This window comes from Montipora capricornis, chromosome 2 (assembly GCF_036669925.1).
Source record: "Montipora capricornis isolate CH-2021 chromosome 2, ASM3666992v2, whole genome shotgun sequence".
Classification (NCBI taxonomy): domain Eukaryota; kingdom Metazoa; phylum Cnidaria; class Anthozoa; order Scleractinia; family Acroporidae; genus Montipora; species Montipora capricornis.
Window position 1 is genome coordinate 46,653,803 of NC_090884.1, and position 19,568 is coordinate 46,673,370.

The 19,568-nt window shown below is 38.9% G+C and overlaps 1 protein-coding gene across 1 annotated transcript; it reads left to right on the forward strand.

Moving 5' to 3' along the window:
• The first annotated feature begins 7,414 nt into the window (after nt 1–7,414).
• On the forward strand, nt 7,415–18,461 carry LOC138038056 (protein phosphatase 1D-like). The gene is made up of 6 exons (XM_068883873.1): nt 7,415–7,793; nt 9,996–10,346; nt 10,914–11,112; nt 12,073–12,197; nt 15,833–15,897; nt 17,894–18,461. The coding sequence occupies exons 1-5, from the start codon at nt 7,502–7,504 to the stop codon at nt 15,889–15,891; spliced, it is 1,026 nt and encodes a 341-aa protein (XP_068739974.1). The 5' UTR covers nt 7,415–7,501; the 3' UTR covers nt 15,892–15,897; nt 17,894–18,461.
• Nucleotides 18,462–19,568: the final 1,107 nt, after the last annotated feature.

Sequence of the window (19,568 nt, forward strand, 5' to 3'; positions counted from 1 at the left end):
TTAGAGGCGAAAACCTCTTCCTATTTGATTGCGTGCGTGAAGACAAGAAACTCAATTGTGTCAAATTACCATGTACTTCAGGTAAATACTGCTCACTTTGATTTCGTCTCGACGGGCGATAGATTGTTGTCGAAGTCCAGTACTCGTCGCTTTTGAGATCCATGCCTAGTTTATCCAACTGACTTTCCATTATTGAGCTCCATAAGGGTATATTTTGTTTAAGGATCCACTAAAACGCCATTCGCGTTGCATGACTTTCGACGCCATTGCAGGCTAAGTTAATGATTCTACTGTGTCCACCAGAGAAATCTACGCAGTTCCACCACCCTCTCGATCCTAAGAAAATACGCGCAGAAGGCTCTATACACAAAGACACCACTTACCAGGGGAGTGACCGGCAAGACTTTTACCGACACGGAAAAAAAAAAAAGAAAAAAAAACAAACAAACAAACTAAACGCAGACCTCGACTGGGTTTGCCCATAGGCAACCCAGTAAAAAAGCACCGACTGGCGGCATCACGTAGAGCCGATTATTAAAGGGAGTACAGACACATTTTATTCATCGTCAATCGATTAAATAAAAGTATACGACTTGAATCGAAACTTAAATGTCATCTGATTTATTGTAATATGTACATGTGAAGAACAGTCAGGCTTAGTCACGCTTTTATTTTGTGCGAATTATTACATCACGTTTCTTTGCGGTTTCGTTTGTACGGAACTCTCGAATTTCAGAATTGAATTACTTTCAGACAAATGGTGAATTTGCGAGTTTATAATCATACAAGAGGATCTCTTCTGTCTCCTCTGGAAAGTCAAATCGCTGTAAAATTTGTATAGCAAGCTGTATACATCTTGAATATCTGTTGGAATAATGTTTAACGTTCCTGCAGCAAACACATATTCTATACACCCTACTAAGTCTAATACATGCCGTTTTCCGCAAATGACGTCGAACTCATACTTTCAAATTTTATTCACAAATGTACAAAGGCTTGTTTTAAGCCTTTGTACATTTCTGAATGAAATTTGAAAGCACAAGTTCGACGTCATTAGCGGAAAACGGCATATATTAGACTTATTAAAAGGGTGTATACAAAGCGGGGAAACGACAATGAGACCCCGTTCATACGCAAAGGGTTCTGGGATCGCCAGGGGGCAAACATTGCAAGTCGCTGTAAGAAAATGTATGGCGGAAACTTATTTCGACGTCCAAAACATGATTTTGGAGAGAGAATGAACTTCCTTGCTTGAGTAAAATTTATTGTGAAATGGTCTAAAAATATTACAAAATTATCTATAAATCTTAAAGGTGGGGTAACCCACGAACCCGGGGCTGGCTCGTGTCTCGATACACTGCCTTTGGCGGAAGCGTTGCAGCATTAAAAGTGATAATAAAGAAGCAACAACACTGAAAAGTTGAAGCAAGAGAAGCTACTGACAGTAAAAGAGCATTAACCGGCAGATTGCGTCCTTCTGAAACGCACTACAGAGGCCTGGGACTAGTTGCACCTGCGCCTTCTGATTGAAGTGATGTCAGATTTCAATGAAGAATTTATTAACAATTTTCGTTAGCAAATATAGCCAGTCTGTAGTTAAGAGCCACCCCACTTAAATTGTCCAGATAAGTGAGAGGATCACTTCTCTCTTTTCTGCATGTAAAACGTGTGTCATTTACAAAATGAGGGGTGGTCCACTGGGGTAGTCCACTGACCGGGTCCACAGTGGTAGTCCATGGACCAGGGGTCAATGTTTGGCTCCTGATGTTTTGTATACGTCCTGCGAGCCTTGTTTCGTCGATGATTACCAATCGACCGTTGTTGGTATTTTGGGAAACAAGGCATCTAGCGAGGACAGTTTGCGAAGAGAGGGCAAAATTCTAGTGTCATCCGTAAGCCAGTATTTGGGTTATCTAACAAGCAAATTTTCGAAAGTAAAGCGCTTATAAAAATAACTTGCGAGCCTTGTTTCGTCGACTACCAATCGACCGCTGTTGGTATTTTGCGAAACAAGGGATCTAGCGAGGACTATAATTGTTAGTGCCCGGCATCGCTCACTCTTGCATGTGTAGTAAACTTCTTTTTGTTTTGTTTTGTCTCGTTTCGTTTCGTTTCGTTTCGCCGAATACCGTAAACCAGAATAGACTCTCTGTATGTATATCTAACACAAAGATTGATATTCATATAAAGTCGCAGTGAATTTCAAAATAATTCATGAATGTCGGAATAACTTTGCCATCGATCTTCGGTCTATCATTTGTAAAAGATTTGTTGGATGAGTTTTTGCAAAAGAAAACAAAAACAGAGAATTTTGGCACAGGTAGCCAGAGCTATGAGTTTCACATGATTTCAGTAGTGAGTACCTTAGTATTTCATGAAATAAAAAGAAAAGAAGACAAATTTATTAGACTTATTATGTAGCATGGAGAACTAAGGATTCAATCAGTCCAATCAAATGGCCCTCATAGTAAAACCAAAAAGAGAAAGATTTTTTTGCCTGTGAAGTGATCAAAAGAAATACATTTTAATGTGAATTATTTATCTGCATGCATTGATACAGGCCGTATAAATTAAATGGCGCGAAACTCATCATTGAAATGGCGTTGTATCTGCTCAAGTTGATCACTGAATCAGAGGAAAATGTTCAAAATCTTTATGACAATTTCCATAAGACCACTGGGATGAAATGTAGCAAGTACTTTCTATTTTCATGACTGTTTGAAAGCTAATACCTCATGCCGGATGCAAAGGGTCATTGTTGCAGCTCGCCGTAGACAGAATTAATGTCTCGGCGCCTATTCTATTTTTGGTATTAGCTGCCTGTGTATTTAATTTTTTGTTTTTTTCGGAAAATATAATTCTTTTCAATGGAAAAATTAGAAAAATAGTTTGAACATGATAGACAAAACAAAGGAAGAAGTTTGTTTTCGTGTAGAGAAGTCACCTAAAATGTCAAATTAATGTCCCAATCGAAGTAAAACTCAAGGTACTTCAGACTTCTCTCGAAAGATAACAAGTACGGCATGTGTGGGAAAATTTTGGCACAAGCTCGAAAATACGTATACTGATAATGTGTTTTCCTACTACCTTATCTGCAGTCGTGATTATGGTACACATTCCTTTTAGTTAACTGAGAGCAGCAAGCCAATTTGGGAGCGAAGGGATGGGCAAAAGTTGAATGCCTTGAAAATACCCAACATTTGGATGAATCATCTATATGAAATACCAAGATTATTGTACTGATTCTTCATCAAACGTTTCTGACTCGGTGCATTCACGGAGTGTTTTTCTCTTAAGAAAACAAGATGTTAATCAGTACAAAACCTTATCAAAGGCAGTGTTAAGATGCTCAGATTGTATGGTGCCTTTAGCTAAGGAGTTAACGCTAATTGGCGGTGCACTTCTTATTGTCTTCTGAAAGTAAACTTCTTGAATAACATGAAGTTAAAGGGTCTCATCAGCTGACGACCAAGAAATGATATGGTTGCCCATGATTCTGCTGCAAACTATCTTAGAGAGGTCCGTGAAAGTACAGTGGAACCCCGCTCTACGGACACCCGCTTAATACGGACACCCGTGTATAGCGGACAGTTTGTTCCAAAGTCCCAAAGAAAAGATCATATATTTTCTCCAAATTTTACCCGCTTAATACGGACACCTGTTAATATGGACAACTGACTTTTCTCTGTCCAGAGTCACAAACTCCCATATATTGTCAACCCCGGTGTACGGACACTGGTGGTTATGTGCGCACTGTCTGTATTTCAGTATTGTCACAATTATGTGCTAATTGTAGACATTGTACCCTGTTCAAATAATGACAGATTTCTACGGGTTAGTACAAATTTCTTATTAACAAAACAGAAGAAAACTATAGCGTGACATGTTTGCTTTTCATCAGTTTGTCTTTCTACCTGTGTTTGACCCTTGTATTTTTGTCTTTTTTCCTTCAATAAAGTTTTCTGCCCCTTATTACAGTTTCACTTCCTTGGCTTTTTGCTGTAGTCATTGCTCGTAGCCTTCTTCCTCTTTGACGGCCTTGTCGTGTACATTTAAAGTTGAGAATAAGCAATACTGGATAATACGGACAAGGTGGCATGTCCCCTGGGTGTCCGTATTAACCGGGTTCCACTGAAAGAAAGAAGATAACATTTCATTGCATTTTGGAAGGTGTCATTTGACTTTTTGAAAACGCCGTTGTAAGACTTTCTCGATATCTAATACAGTGGGCTTGTGGCAGTAGGTCTTCGAATATTTGAAAACGTAAACCCAATGATATTGCAATTGGTGGCAACTTCATTACTACTTTCGGTATTAAAAGTGTTAATTTTCATTTATCGATTCTGTTTTTCCACAGGAAACTGTAAAGCTACCCTGCTGTGTGAACCTTTTGCCATACTGATATGATGTGCGTGCCCATTAACTCATCTGCAACCGTAGGGGCATTTTACACTTATCAGTATGTTTATTCAGATGTGTACAATAACGTGGTTACATGAAATGCATTTGTCATTCCAGGCGATTTTGTTTAATTTTAGTTTTCACTAAATGGGTTCTTGTAAAGGTTTTGGCTTTAAAGTGAAAATTGGACCAAATAAAAATACCCCCCCCCCCCCCCCCAACTATATAGTACTGACCCAAGGAGACGATAAAGCAAAAAAATTTCGGGGCTTACCAGATTTATCAGAAATAACACACAAACAGCAGTGAGAAACATCAGATATAATCGCATCATTTGAAATTATCTTTTACTTGACGTTTCGTATGCTTCTGCATACATCTTCAGAAGTGACTGTTAATACAAAATTGGAGTTATAATGTAAAGGATCACTAACTTATCAACTATTAAGTAACAATAGAGGTGAAAAAAAAAACTAATAAAGACACAACTTTTCGCAGCTGAAATATTCATTTAAGGTCGGCTTTCAATCTTTGATCAACAGTGTCTTCTTTATTTTACAGTGAGTGTCGCTAAAATTTTAAAATGATCCCATTTTAAACTGTGACCAGTTGATGTAACATGGTCCGCAAGAGCCGGCGAATGATGTCCATTAATTTATGCTTTAAAATGCTTAGTTTTTCTGTCATACAATCTTCTTTTAGTTTTGCCGATATAAAAATCATTGCAGTCCCAACAGGCATCTCTGTATACAATCTTAGCCATTTGGCCACGGCTAAATCTATCTTTGTAAGGAAAGAAAGATTTAATTCGACGAGTCCTTTGAAAAATCACCCTAAGGTCAATGCTCCCGTAGAATTTATTTATACACGACATAATTTGTTTACTAACGATTTTGCTTCGTAGCCGTAAATAAGGTAAAACTATGAAAATTTCCTTTTTGGGAACTGTGATGGTTAGGGTCAATGGTTTGTTTTGTTGCTTTTGTAAGTCATCATTCATGTTACAATATACATCTCTTGGGTAACTCTATCATGAATTCTCCGTTGTCAGAGCACAGAACACATCAAAGCTTTTTCATACCAATAGAATGGAGGGCTAGTCTGTTCCACTCTATTGATTTAAGTGGCGCAAAAACAACCTGGGAAACATTCTGCAAAATAGTGGAAAACTGTGCTGGGCTGACAGTTCTAAACATGGCAAAAATGAAAGGTGAATTTTCTAAGAATTTGGTTATTCGAGCTGTTAACATTGCGGACCTCAGCTTGAGCCATACAGTGTTAGATGACAGCCATCTATTTTTTATTACCGAAAGCATACTCTCGTAAAGAATATTAAACGTAGGCGGTTGCGAAAATTTGACTTACATGGGAATTAGCGATGCCTCTTTTCCACGCTAGCGTTTTCTTGGACTAGCTTTTTGTAAGGTGGATGTTGAGTCCATCATTTGCTACATTCAAAAGCACCAGATTTTCCTGATGGGCGTCGAAGGGATGCCACTCAGCAAAGAGGACATCGCATGTTAGGTTGATCTCTTTCCAGACATCTCTTTTACCGAGGTTGGTGTTCCCTCTTTATGTGGCTTGCCATGGGAGCTGTTTCTTACCAAGCCCAGGTGTCCCTTTGCTTTTATTGCCGCTTATCAGCCTAGTCTACAGTATCGACCATAAAAAAAAAGTATTGACGGGAAGCTGGATGGAACTTTCAAAAACTACTAAAAGAACTGATATTAATAACCGAAGCCTGACAAACTATGAATTTATAAAAGTAACACCGTCGTTTTTTTGATACATACACCGGGTCCTTTTCTCCAGCTGTGCCTTTTTCCCTCTTATATAAAAATAACCATTTCTCTTACTTTTGCATCGCATTTTCACCCTTTTTCGAGTACAGTGTTATAATCTGAAACAAACTATTTAATGGTGGCTATCGGTAAACATTGAAAATGTCAGTTCTCGTAAAATTGTGTAGTTCCTGTATATCTTACCAACTGACCCAGTAAAAGCTTAAACTCTATAGACATCACTGATCATCATCGCTGATTGTTGCAGCGGCTCGTTAGAATTTAATTGATTTCATCTCCGCATGCTTAATGTTAACTAAAACAAGTTAATTTACGATCTTCACGATATCACTATGAAGAAAAATCCGAAGACTTTCCAAGCCTAGGTGAAGGAACTCACGCATCACACGTCTCACTAATTGTAAAAATCACCCAATTGCGAGGACATAAATAATTTTTACGGGGAACTCAAACATTTCCCCAGATTCTGAACAGACCCCACACGTGTGCTTTTATATGTCTGTCCCCTTTGAGTGTGTGAACCTATCTAGCTTTTACGGGTCAAAACGTGGGTCAGTTAAACACAATAAGGTATGCAGGCACCATTTTCTTGGTTGTCATCATTCCATTCTCTTTGACGTCTGTGCTTGATGGGTGAACTATATCGCTTTTAACCAAAATATCGCTTAGTATTAAGAGTTATTAACAGCAAATTAGGAGGCATAATCCGTTCGAAATTTCATTTATTCTGTTTGAGGGAACTGGTTTTCAAGGATGGCGGAGTTTAGCTTTTAGATCTTATTTATGTGATATTCATACTAATTAGTTCTCTGTATCAGAGATTTCTTATCTACTGTTCTCATAGAAGTAAAGGACCTGTTTATGTGAAGCCATCAAGCTGAATGCTTATACCCCAGATTGCTGTTTTTCCTTTTCTGAAATTTTGGTTCCGTATAAGGCTAGTTTTAAAGCCTCGTAAGAATACATCAACCTGAATTGCCAGGACAATTTTTTTTAAAACGCGATTATCGTTGCATGCAGTTTTTGGCTTACTGACTCTGCTTCCGAGAGAACAAATTGGAACCGTCGGTTGAAAATATTCTTCCTTTCTTCGTTCGCTCGAGGGGTCTTTTTTCGTCGTTATGAAATTGTATATTATTCCAAATATGTATAACCTGTCAATTCGGAAGTAACCTGATTTGATTTTAGAACTTGATGACGTCAAGTGAAAAACACTCTATTTTATGTATTGTTCTTTCGATTGCTTTACAGGGAAACACAAGAGGGGGCTATGCTAGCGGCTCTGCTTGAAAAACAAAATGTCACAGAAAACGAAACGTTTTGAGATACGTTTTTCGGGTAATGGCCAAGCGCACCAGGGAGGACGTAACGAAATGGAAGACGTTATGCGCGTCATATTCGACGCAGAGCAAGCTTTTTTCGCCGTTTTCGACGGCCACGGAGGAAAAGAAGCTGCTGTGTTTGCGAAGGATTTTTTATGTGCCAATATTAAGAAACAGAAAGGATTTTACTCAGATGATGCTACATTAGTAATGAATTCGATAAAGGATGGCTTTCTTGCCACCCACCTCGACATGTGGAAGCAACTTGGTGAGTTAGTTTGCACAAAATGTCCAAAATGTTCCACAGTGTTTGTAAGCTCCTAGGTGAACTGTTGAATATGAGGTAAATCTCGAGAGTGTCATTTGGGAATATGCTTTATTGCTTTCGTTGACACTGTAGAAAATCGAAAGTATTAGCGGTTTGATGCTATCTTTCCAACACTCCCTCGACGGAAAGTAAACGCATATCCTAAGGCAAAAAATCCACGCCTGCTTCTTACAAGATCTGGATCTTTGTATTTAAAAGCAATCTTAAATCTGAAGATAGTTCAGTCAGATCCAGGGATTGTCTCAAAAATAACTTTCACGGCTACTGTTTTTGGTTCTGCGGTATTGTTTGTGATACACTGAGTCATTTTGCTGCTATTATTTGTAAACAAATTTACTCAATTTTTTCCATTGCAAAGAGGGTTGCATTCCAGTTGCAAATGAAATAGAAATTGAAACGATCTCGTTACGTTGGGCCAAAAGTAATCCAAATTTATCTCTTACACCTAACAAACGCAAAATGAAAGAAAGCAACTTGAAGTTCTGATACAACTTTAGGACTTCAATACCGCTAGCACTTTGCAAGGATTTTACCAGGTGAATAAAATGGAATAATCGCAAAATACTTAAGACAGAGTAAAGTTTTGAAGCAGCGTTTTCATTGCCTTAGCAGTCGTCGTTTCTTATATTAGGGAGCTTTGGCAACGACAACGGAAACGTCCAGTAATTTAAAAACGTCACTTCAAAATATAACTAAGATTGAACAGTGGGAGCGAACTATTATTATAGAACTCAGTGGATTTGTAGGAATGGTTCTAAAATAAAGACAACAAATGAACAATTCACTGTTGCATGCTCATGTTGTATCAAAGCCCTTAAAGTTGGTGATTTCAGCTTGTTGTTTTGTGGACTAAGGAAAAAAATACACTGAAGTGCTTACTGCCCGTGCAGCTCAATTATGTTGCTGTTTCAGCCAATAATAATCTTTATTTGTCTCGTTGTCGATGCCGCAGCCGTTGTCGTTGCTAAAACTTCCTACTCTTTTAATTTGATGAGCCCCGATTTCGTCTCTCCTTCAGTAATTATTCAATTCCAATTATTCAAAATGGCAATTTCCACCCATTTTGTAGCCATTTAGGATAAGAAACACTTTAAGTACGTTTGGTTGTGTCATAAAAGTAAGTAACTGTGGATCTTAACAAAGAGCGGAGATTTTGGAGACACCTGTCACTTGTTTGTAACTTTTTCATATTTTTGCTGGTTATTGGAGCAACACCAGCCTCTTCACTCTTCTCAAAATGAAACTGTTAAGACAGAAATGGACAAAAAACCGTGCAAAATACATTTTTTTCTTTTGAAGCAGAGCAGCTTGTGAGACACAGCACATACTGCTCTTAATAATTTTCTGGCCGAAAGATAATTTCAGGATAAAAACAACTTAAGCAGTTGTGGCAATCATGCCTGAAGAAATATTCGAGGTTTGAACGGCGGTACTCGGACCCACGGTAGTCAACGTACTTTTTCTCGGGATGGCTTGATAGCTCATGGTGGAGCAGTCTACAGCACAAAATTAATGAAATGAGTTTGAAGTGTAGGTATATAACATGAAATGAAGAAATGGTCCCTGTCATGAGTGCATTTTGTCTCACGTTTACAATCCTGGACGAGATTGGTTGACACGTTTCCCCAGTTTCGCCCTTTCGCACGTAACCACAAAGGCTCAGCAATACCCTTCCCTACCCAAAGCAATGTTGAAGTATAGAGAAAAAGAAGAGTATCATCAATTTTGATCAGGATTGCAGATATTTTTTTCAGGCTGCTCAATATCTAATTACGCTGTTCCATAAACTGTTATGTCAGCAGTTCCAGTAAATGAATCAATTTAGATATCCTCCCTTTTGATATTGCGTCCAAAAGGAAAACTGGCACATGGCTAAATGACCAGGACAGTACCTCGCAGTTAGAAGCACTGTACAGCGCATGCACGCCGATTTATTCTTTGCAACATCTGCTTAAGTTGCTTAATTATCTTTTGCTTAGAAAAATGATTTATAAATGCAGTTTTAAAATAGGATTGTAATATACTCAGGCGGTTAGAAAATTGTAATCTCATGTTTCTTCTACACCTTATTTTTGCAAGTTTTGCCAGTCCTGCCTTCTATTTTTGCATTTTTTTTTTGTTGTAACCGCTTTTTATTCATAGATTCGTGGCCTCGCACCAAAGAAGGATTTCCAAGTACTTCCGGGACTACTGCGACTGTGGTGATATTGAGGGGTAGAAAGCTTTATATAGCACATGTTGGTGATTCCGGAGCAGCCCTCGGGCTGTTAAATAAGGAAGAAAAACTCGAAGCTGTTACTTTAACTACCGACCACAAACCCGACGTTCCTTCGGAAAAGAGCAGGATTGAGTCACTCGGGGGAAAAGTCCTGTTACGGAAGCGTGTGCAACGTGTAGCATGGGAAAGGCCAGTCCATCAAGGCCACGAGGGACCTTCCAGAAGAGGCACTGAAATGGAGTGGGTGCCTTTCTTGGCAATATCAAGGGCCCTAGGTTTGTAATAAGAATAATTATTTACTTTTCGATCTCGAGAGTAAATTTGTAAAGCTAGCGTTGATATCAAAATTTGTGGACACATGTTGTAGGGAGAGTGCCCCTGGCTAGTGAGCTTAATCACAGCCGCACCCAGCAACAATCAGCCGCATTTATTGTTTTTTTTCGCCAGCACTAGTCGATAAGACGTTTTCATTGAAGTTAGCAAGATCCCACTAGAAAAAACACTTTTTTACTTGAGGCAACCAAGACTTTTGGCGAAATTCTCGTTGCCTTTAATGAACTGACAAGAATTTACTGCTTTTTTAATGAACTAATATTGAAATGGACTGGAATAGACTAGAATCTGGAAAAAAAATTTTCTCTCCGGAGCATTTTAATGTCCAGATTTGTACGGGACTTAAACAAGACATTCAGCGTAAAGAGTATTAAGGCAATCAATTGCGTAGTTGTCTGTCCTTTTTGCTATTAATCGTAATATCCTAACCTTGGGCAAATATAACCTTACCATATGACAAAAATTCACTCGGTATAGAGTGTAACTACTTGTTTTACTCGTATCCGCAGGTGACCTGTGGAGTTTCAAACAAAGTAGTAATGACTTTATTGTGTCCCCGGTACCGGATGTCCAGGTTTATGAGATAACTCCAGGAGTGGACAAGTTTCTGATTATTGCATCGGATGGACTGTGGGCAGTAATGACAGTCAAAGGGGTGATTAAATTTATTCATAACTGTGATGCACAACTGGGAGACGTGTCTGGCAGGTATGCAATTAACATCGTTTCTTTGTATTGAACTTATTGCTGGCATTGCTTGCCATTTTACTTCCACATTTTCACTTAAAAGGCGCAGAAGAAGAAAAAAAGACAGCGAAAGATAATCAAACTAATCAGAGAAATGGGTTTATCTTTAACGTTTCAAATATCTTCGCAGTGCAAAATTTATATGACAAAAAAACCCACAGATAGAACGCGCAAAGGTGCGGATTACACAAGGTTCGACGGATTATCAATATTGATACATGGATAATCAATTCTCATTTGTACAAAAAGTCGTCGAGTAATACAGGGGGGCAGAGAAATTTGCTATTTTGCGTGTGCGCATAGGTTGAAAAGGAAAGCTCTACGTGTGTGCTCTAAGAGGAGCAGGCGGTGTTAGGGAGCTTAAGCAAGCACGACAACGACGGCTATGAGAAAGTTCTATTGAGGAAAGAAAGCTCTCCACGTCCTGCACGTCATTGTTTTTCAACATTCATGTACATTTCTATGCCGTTCTCGCCCAGACAACTACGTGAATTGACCAAATTTAAAGTTATGTGGGCGACGTGAGCTTTATTCTCTCTCACACTATCGACGCCGATCTTACCACTTTTATTTCTGGAATGTTGACGCACACTTTCCATGCCGAGTGATTTGTAGTAATCGCAAAATTATTACAATAACGGGAAATAGTATTTTTAGACAACTTTCTCGTGGCCGTCGTCGTCGTTTCTTGTCTCTATCAATCTATATCCAGGGTGAGTACGAGCCCTCCATAGGCCCCTTACAGACATATTGGTCTCGGGCCTTTCTCTGCCATGTGGGTTTTCAACGATTGGCGAGGTCACCTCTCCATTGCCTTTGACAGATCGATAGAAGAAGCTGTATTAGAGCAGATTATAACAACTTGCCACCTAACTGTTTTTTTCTCTATACTCTAACCAAATTTTTTTGTTTTCCTCAAAGGTTGATTAAAGAAGCATTGGCCAGATGGCGTGAGAAAGATCTGAGGGCCGACAACATAACTGTTATTTTTGTACAATTCGATGAAGCCTCCAAACAAGATCTTCCACCTGGACACGACAATAAAGGTAGAGAATGCAGTCTCCTTATTCATAAATGAGACTATCAAACACCTTGTGAGAAAAAAAGAACTCTCTATCATTACTTCGTCACATTAAATAAACTATAGTTTTTGTCATTTTTGTCATATTTTTGTCTTTACGAAGCCAATTCCATTGCATAACTGAGAAGATTGATGGTGTCTTAATTCCCAAGATGTGGTTCTGATGAATGTGCAGCAAAGAAACAATCATGTGAAATACTTGTCCCTGAAGAGGGGCTCGGCTTACTCCATTCTTTTATCAGTTGTAAAAGATTTTCAACCATCAAATGACTTAGTCTTTTAATATCTGCCTCTGCCTTATCAGCTTCTGCTACGCGGGGGCATCAGATTGCATTGTTTGGGTTGCCGATCATGAGGACAGTGATCTATTAGAGCTGCATGAAAACCAGTACTCTCACAAGTCCTCTGTTCCCGGGGTTCTGCTACAAACAAACTGTACAACAATCAGGGGCCGGTTACTCGAAGCCTAGTTAGCGCTAACTATTGGTTAAGAGCTATCAAAACCTATGGTTTTCTTGGTATTTAACGCTGGTTTGCGCTAACCGTGGTAACCCGGGCTAGTTCTTCAATTATTTGTCTATTTTTTAAGAAAGATTTTATAAGTGTAACTACATGTCAATAGGCGCCATCAATGGATAAAAGGACTATTGCGAGCCCAATTTGGAGGAAAATATGTTTTGCAAAATTTGTCAACAACCTTGGTAGAGGATGTTCAAGAAGTTATGTGACGTAAGGGTGCGGACTGATAGAATAAAACAAAATCAAAAGACTGCTGCATTATTCACCATAATAAATCTTTTCCAGGCGTAAGAAAATGTCTAATGCACACAAGACATGCTGCCTAGCTCCTTATCAAAGAAGACGGAAAGATATCCTAGTACATTGCATTCAATAATTAGCCCTGCATATCTCCTACGCAAAGCGTACATAAACAATTGCCACATTCAATGACCATCGTGAATCGGTTCCTTTTATTCGGTGCCTGGCTAAACAAATACTAATTTTTTTCCTGACAATAAAAATCACTCATGTGATAAGTCGGGAAAGCTCATTGCGACTTTGCACAAATTTCAAAGTAACATTTACGTGGTTTTTAATTTTAATATCCTGCTTCGGCATTGTTGCGTTGTACAGATGAGGGGTCAGCGATACTTTTGCTAATTGCTATACTGAACAAACAAGATACTTGAAAACTGAACTTCAATATCCAGAATCTTCTCAGATAAGTGCATTTTTCAGATGACGGAGCAACACCGTAGGGAAAAAAACAATAAACAAACTAAATTATTTCAACTGAAAAAACAAGATACTACAAACCTTATCATTTTATAGGCCGGCTGCTTGGGGTTTGGCTTTGTCTACTGGGGAAGGGAAATTCCCGCGAAACTTACCATTCCGCTTCAAACAAGGTTAAGCAAGAAACGGACATCAAGTTTTCTATTGGCCGTTCTAGCTTTCTTTACACGCCTTTACAAGGTATAATTTTTCCTCTGCCACGGTTTGGCTGCTATTTTAAGAAAAAGGAGCTACCTTTTGGGCGTAATGTTCTTGGCTGAGAATCTTCAAGTGTTACTGAATAACGCTTTTTTTTCAACAGTTATTTTCTAGTGATCATAACGCAATAGGGAAGTTTCATCAACGAAGATACGAATTTGACATTTTTTCCCTCCGTAAGTTTAGGTTACTGGTTGTCCCTGAAGAGGGGCTCGGCTTACTCCATTCTTTTATCAGTTGTAAAAGATTTTCAACCATCAAATGACTTAGTCTTTTAATATCTGCCTTATCAGCTTCTGCTACGCGGGGGCATCAGATTGCATTGTTTGGGTTGCCGATCATGAGGACAGTGATCTATTAGAGCTGCATGAAAACCAGTACTCTCACAAGTCCTCTGTTCCCGGGGTTCTGCTACAAACAAACTGTACAACAATCAGGGGCCGGTTACTCGAAGCCTAGTCAGCGCTAACTATTGGTTAAGAGCTATCAAAATCTATGGTTCTCTTGGTATTTAACGCTGGTTTGCGCTAACGGTGGTTACCCGGGCTATTTGTTTAATTATGTGTATATATTTTAAGAAAGATTTTATTAGTTTAACTACATGTCAATAGGCGCCATCAATGGATAAAAGGACTATTGCGAGCCCAATTTGGAGGAAAATATGTTTTGCAAAATTTGTCAACAACCTTGGTAGAGGATGTTCAAGAAGTTATGTGACGTAAGGGTGCGGACTGATAGAATAAAACAAAATCAAAAGACTGCTGCATTATTCACCATAATAAATCTTTTCCAGGCGTAAGAAAATGTCTAATGCACACAAGACATGCTGCCTAGCTCCTTATCAAAGAAGACGGAAAGATATCCTAGTACATTGCATTCAATAATTAGCCCTGCATATCTCCTACGCAAAGCGTACATAAACAATTGCCACATTCAATGACCATCGTGAATCGGTTCCTTTTATTCGGTGCCTGGCTAAACAAATACTAATTTTTTTCCTGACAATAAAAATCACACATGTGATAAGTCGGGAAAGCTCATTGCGACTTTGCACAAATTTCAAAGTAACATTTACGTGGTTTTTAATTTTAATATCCTGCTTCGGCATTGTTGCGTTGTACAGATGAGGGGTCAGCGATACTTTTGCTAATTGCTATACTGAACAAACAAGATACTTGAAAACTGAACTTCAATATCCAGAATCTTCTCAGATAAGTGCATTTTTCAGATGACGGAGCAACACCGTAGGGAAAAAAAACAATAAGCAAACTAAATTATTTCAACTGAAAAAACAAGATACTACAAACCTTATCATTTTATATGAAGGGGTAGTTTCTAAAGAAACTGTGGTGCTGCGTCGGTGGGGAAGTAGTATACAAAAATTTGGTTTTATCAACGGAGTTGATAATGTAAATTGGCCACCGTACAGAGATTCTAAAAGCTGACGTTTCGAGCGTTAGCCCTTCGTCAGAGCGAATCTGGCCGTCGAGCGAAATAGGCCGGCTGCTTGGGTTTGGCTTTGTCTACTGGGGAAGGAAAATTCCCGCGAAACTTACCATTCCGCTTCAAACAAGGTTAAGCAAGAAACGGACATCAAGTTTTCTATTGGCCGTTCTAGCTTTCTTTACACGCCTTTACAAGGTATAATTTTTCCTCTGCCACGGTTTGGCTGCTATTTTAAGAAAAAGGAGCTACCTTTTGGGCGTAATGTTCTTGGCTGAGAATCTCCAAGTGTTACTGAATAACGCTTTTTTTTCAACAGTTATTTTCTAGTGATCATAACGCAATAGGGAAGTTTCATCAACGAAGATACGAATTTGACATTTTTTCCCTCCGTAAGTTTAGGTTACTGGGCCGTTTGTTCAAATTGTTTAACTACCTCCTATTGCCAGCAAGATAAGATTCATTTTACACGAGAGAACTGAATTCCGTCCCTTCAAGGGAAACACACACACACATCAAGGTGACAAGCAGGACTTTCTATGTCGACTTTGTACAGTAGAGTAGGGCTGCGGCAAAAAACTTTCCAGAATACCTCCTTATTATATTCCTTACGTTATAATACCGCAAAAATAACTTATTCTACGTTATTTTGTCCTTTCACAGAAACTTGTGGCTGCGAGTTTGATCAAGGCAAAGAGATGGATAATTCATTGAAAGAGTGAATTCAGGTAAGTGGGTTGGGAACGGTCTACTGCACAAGTTGGGAATTTTGCCCCTTCGTTCACGTAATTGCTTTCAGTAGTAGGCCAGTCTACCAAAGAATCTAACCAACCGGCAAGGATTGCACCAAAAACGGGACAGCAATCGTCAACGTTGTATTCGGCAACTTATCACCGAAACGAAAGCCGGTGACAAAATGAAAAGAAGGGAAAATCTGTAGCTTGCACGCAAAGCAAAATTCCTCGGGTATCTTTATATTTTGAAATGAAAACTACTCTTTGCGATATGAAAACTCTGGGAAAATATGTATTTAAAAAACGTGGCAAATCTCTTTTTCCCGTGCTTCTTTACGGTACAAGCAGTTGGATAAAAATAGTTCCTCGGATAACACTCAGTGCGCACCAGTAACAAACCAAGAAAACGTTGCCTTTCGTTCGAATGTGGCCCGTTAACAAAAACGTTTAAGGCTTCGCCGCTTCAAAAAGGGGACGAGACAAGAATATCTGGGAATTAACGGTTACTGGTTTTCCTTTGGCACTTACGAGCAGAAATGGAAACGGTAGACTGTTTCAGTTCTGTACTATCACATCATCTACCTCGTACAATCGGTAAATCGGTAAAACAGCTGGTAATACAGATTTCTCTTTCGGCAAAATACAAGTTTTCCTCTCGCAAACTACCGATCGATTTCCCGTATTAATAAGGGTTCGGTTGTTCGAAAGCTGATGAACTTATGCCATGATATTAGCATAAACTTCCAGTTTTGGTTTTCCAACTTTTGGATGAAATTGTCTTTTGCTTATTGTTGTTTTTCAAGATTGACTTCCTCTAACGTAAAGTTTTGTCGAAGATCAGCGTTGAACCACATTTTGGAGTAGAGAAATAAACTCCTTCGTAAATTTTTAATTAATCTGGGATGAGAAATTAAAGGGCTTTCGAACAACCGGGCTCAGGCGTTTCACTTAGTTTCTCAAATTCAGTAAAGCCCTCCTCGCCGGTTTCCAGTTTCATGATAAAAGAAATAACACAACGTATAATCTACAATGGACAGCAGTTTGTACTGACCTCTCCTTTTCACTAATTGTTCTCAGCCACATGCTGATGCGATCAAGTCAACTCCCTGTGACTCGTGAAGCGTGCTAATTGGGTTCTTAAGTGAATTCACTTGAAGCGACGTATTTCACTTAAATTGCCTATGATCATATTTTTATCCCTTGAAAAATTTAGGTTTATCAGATAGAATTCCAGGAAAGATTAAAAAGGCAGCTTACCGTTTGGAAATATATGCATTGGTTCCGGAGTTAAGTTTGAAAAATGTGTAAAATATTCAAATGAGGGGACTGATGACATTACTAGTCACTAAACCCAATATAAAATCAAGTAAATGAAGAGCTATCTTGGTCAATTTGCGGCAGAGACCATTGAAACTTGGTAGGGAAATAGTTCTACAGGCAACACATCAACAGCTTTAAAGAAATTGGCCACTCACTCTTTTTCGAGTTCCCTCCGACCTGATTTTAATATTTTTCATGAAACATTTAACATGGACACAAACTCGACCTAATATTTATATGCTTGCAGGATCATGCAGATAAGGCACGATTGGCAAATATCAAAATAAAACGCCAAATGTAACCAGCAAAGTCTTTAATATCAGGGAGGTCTCGAACCAAGTATGTTGCCATGGTAACAAAATTGTGGAGCACATCTACTAGAATCTTATTGCAAGGAATCAAGCATTTCTGATCCAAATTGGCTGAGATATCTCTTTTCATCATACTTCAACAAAATTCGGTCGAGTTTACGACCACATCTCTTAGCTAATTTGCATATTTAAAAAGCTTGAATATCTCTGGAAAAAAAGAGATATTTGAAAATAGTAAACAGCATTCTTTCTTCTCGTACAGACTACATGTTTATGTCTTAAATGGCTTAGAAAGGAAAGATGCGAATTTATTCATAGTAGCACGTTAAGAACCCAATAATCCTGCTATATTTCTACAGATAACAAGTAATGCCAAAGAACAGAAGGAAGTTCCGCCCGGCTCGGGCAAAACAACGATTAATATCTTTCCTCCAAACAAAATGTTTCATTTGTTTGGATTCACCAAACCATCGACCGTCCAAACCACTCCCATGTTGCAACAAATACATTCATGAAGATTGTCTTTTGGGTTGTCTTCGCTTTGCTGGAGAAGGCGTACGTGACAGGTGCCCGCACTGTCGGACCCGATTGACAACTTACCACGTATCTCGTCCAGTTTCTGGCCCAAACCCGTTTTGCTTTGAGTGGACAGAGTATCCTCCACCACCACCACCCCCGCCAGATCCGAACTGGTGGCTGGAATACTACGGAGTTCCCGACGATGACCCAGACCCATTTCCAAATTATGTTCTTCCACCGGCACCTCTTACATGGCACACTTTTCGGCGCTATTAGTGAATACTAGTTAAGTGCTGCACAGTTTTAAGGTCTAATATGCAGGAGCACCCAACGACCTGGTGTCTCATCAATATTTGTCAGAATGGGCCTTATTCGCACGGCAGCCATATTGGCCATAGACAACAAATTTCGTACCCTGAGCTTCGAGTTTATAATGTTTGGGAACGAGTTTCGGTTAGGCAAAATAAAAGTTTTCAATCCCTCGGCACTCAACATGGCCACAGAATGACTAGGGCCCATTACCTAAAATGGTTTCTTCAATGCGTCAAAAGATGGTTTAGTGAGTCTGTAGTTGACCTACGGAACGACTTATCTGTTGCGTGTTGTATGGGAATTTAAGGTCCGTAGAAATTTCTATCCTCGTCTGAATCTAGCATTTGTGACGGGTCTGGTTAAAAAAAAAATACACTACGAAGTAGTCCATTCTACTTTCGAAAAATTTAGGGGACATTTGTTTAAAACATAATAACATGAGTGACAAATTACTCCTTAATTTTGGAGCGAAATTTCAGCGTTAATTTATAACAACAATGTTTCCATGGCAGTTTTTCCTACAGTACCAAATTGGCGTCCAGGTTTGAAAAAATCCGCGTCTTATGAACGTAATTTGTAACACATGATCTTAATAGCTAATCAAATGGTATACTCGTGAAATTAGGGAATAAACTGATTTGTGATTTGCGCGTTTTAATTTGATTTTGGACCAAACGCGCATGCATGATTCCCTGATTTCACTCGTCACCACTTGATTACCCATACTAATTCTCTAACAAACTTTGGCAGAAATGATAGAGGTTTTAAATTTTCAAATTTTTTGCTATTTCCAAAATCACGATTGACTCTTAAGCACCTGAATAAAATTCAATGTGTTCGGAAATATGTCTAAATTTTTACTGTGACTCGAAAGGCTGTGTTCGAATATTCGAAAATTCTAGCATCTTTCTTCCGAACAGTACCCTGGGTACCAAAGATTCGCTTTACGAATTGAGCGGGTCTTCTCGCGGCTATTTTCGCGGCTTCGAAGTAAAAATAAGAAAGTAAGATAAAAGTAAGACCGCAAGGAGGCCTCTGGCACCCAGGGTATCCTGACAGATATTAACCGACATTAGTCGTTGGGTGCCCTGAATATAACACTTGAATTAAAGGCATGTGAAATGCTAGCCAAGCCTTAAAATTTTTAATATAGAACGCTGCAGATTTTCACAGAACGTGGAAGAGTAGTTCAGAACTTAAGGA